This window comes from Trachymyrmex cornetzi, unplaced genomic scaffold (genome assembly GCF_001594075.2).
Source record: "Trachymyrmex cornetzi isolate Tcor2-1 unplaced genomic scaffold, Tcor1.1 scaffold157, whole genome shotgun sequence".
Taxonomy (NCBI): Eukaryota; Metazoa; Arthropoda; class Insecta; order Hymenoptera; family Formicidae; genus Trachymyrmex; species Trachymyrmex cornetzi.
In genome coordinates, this window is record NW_017296168.1 from 321,333 (window position 1) to 322,209 (window position 877).

An 877-nucleotide genomic window follows, 5' to 3' on the forward strand; every position below is an offset into this window, starting at 1 on the left:
GTCCTCCATTTCTTTCCTCGCAGATGTGCTAGAGCGCGCCTTTTTTGCCGCATCTGATAATTGCGCCTCTGCGTGCTTGATTCGTTTTGCGTCGGATTCGATGCAAAAATTATATGCTTGGACGCCAATTTCCATTTCCAGAAGCTGCATAATGTGTATAATACTAGTCATTCCATCATTAAAGACGCATGTAGCGATATCCGCCGCTACATTTAGGACTGTCTTGCCGCTTGAGTACGATTTAGGAGCCAAATTCCACACTGTCGCATTAAAACTTTCGTTACTATTCTGCGTGTAACCGCCCAGGCAACGGTTTAGTAACTCGTCCCGACTCAAATCTTCATAAATAGGTTTTATGGCTTCGTAAACTTCCTCGGAAAGCGGTGACTTGTGACGGAAAGTGTCCAAGGTGTCTGCTTCTTGCGCCTTCTTCCAATTGCACCAAGATTTCGAGCACTTCTCGTGTTGCGGATTTTCGTCAGTTGATAACTTATGAAATAAGGTCGCCCAAATTTCATTTTTCATGTCATCTAAGGATGTTGGGTTCCGACGAATGGCCAAACCATAATAAATAGTCAGCTCGTCTATTAATTTGGCATTTAATTTTCCTTTTTCTCCGAGGTTTTTCGATGATTTTTTCAGATTACAAAGTCGCCATTCTTTTCTATACGTGCAAGATGCATTCTTTCTTCTGTACTACTAAATCTTCATACGGTTCAGAGTCGATAATACCTTTAAATGTTTTACTATCACCATCCCCGATGTAGCTTGAATATTTGAAATCGTGCAAATCTTTTGAGCGATGGAACATCTCGATGACTGCGTCAACTTCCATTTTTCCCGATGATCCTTCGTGGTTCGCTTTACATACATCGGC

At 41.8% G+C, this 877-nt stretch overlaps 1 protein-coding gene across 1 annotated transcript in view; it reads right to left on the reverse strand.

The window, feature by feature from the left end:
* LOC108758473 (uncharacterized) overlaps positions 1 to 877 on the reverse strand; it is a 3,095-nt gene that overhangs the window by 1,551 nt on the left and 667 nt on the right. Inside the window, exon 2 of the mRNA XM_018503458.1 lies at positions 49 to 664. Within this exon, the coding sequence (XP_018358960.1) occupies positions 49 to 664 (616 nt within the window). The remainder of the gene's footprint in view (positions 1 to 48; positions 665 to 877) is intronic.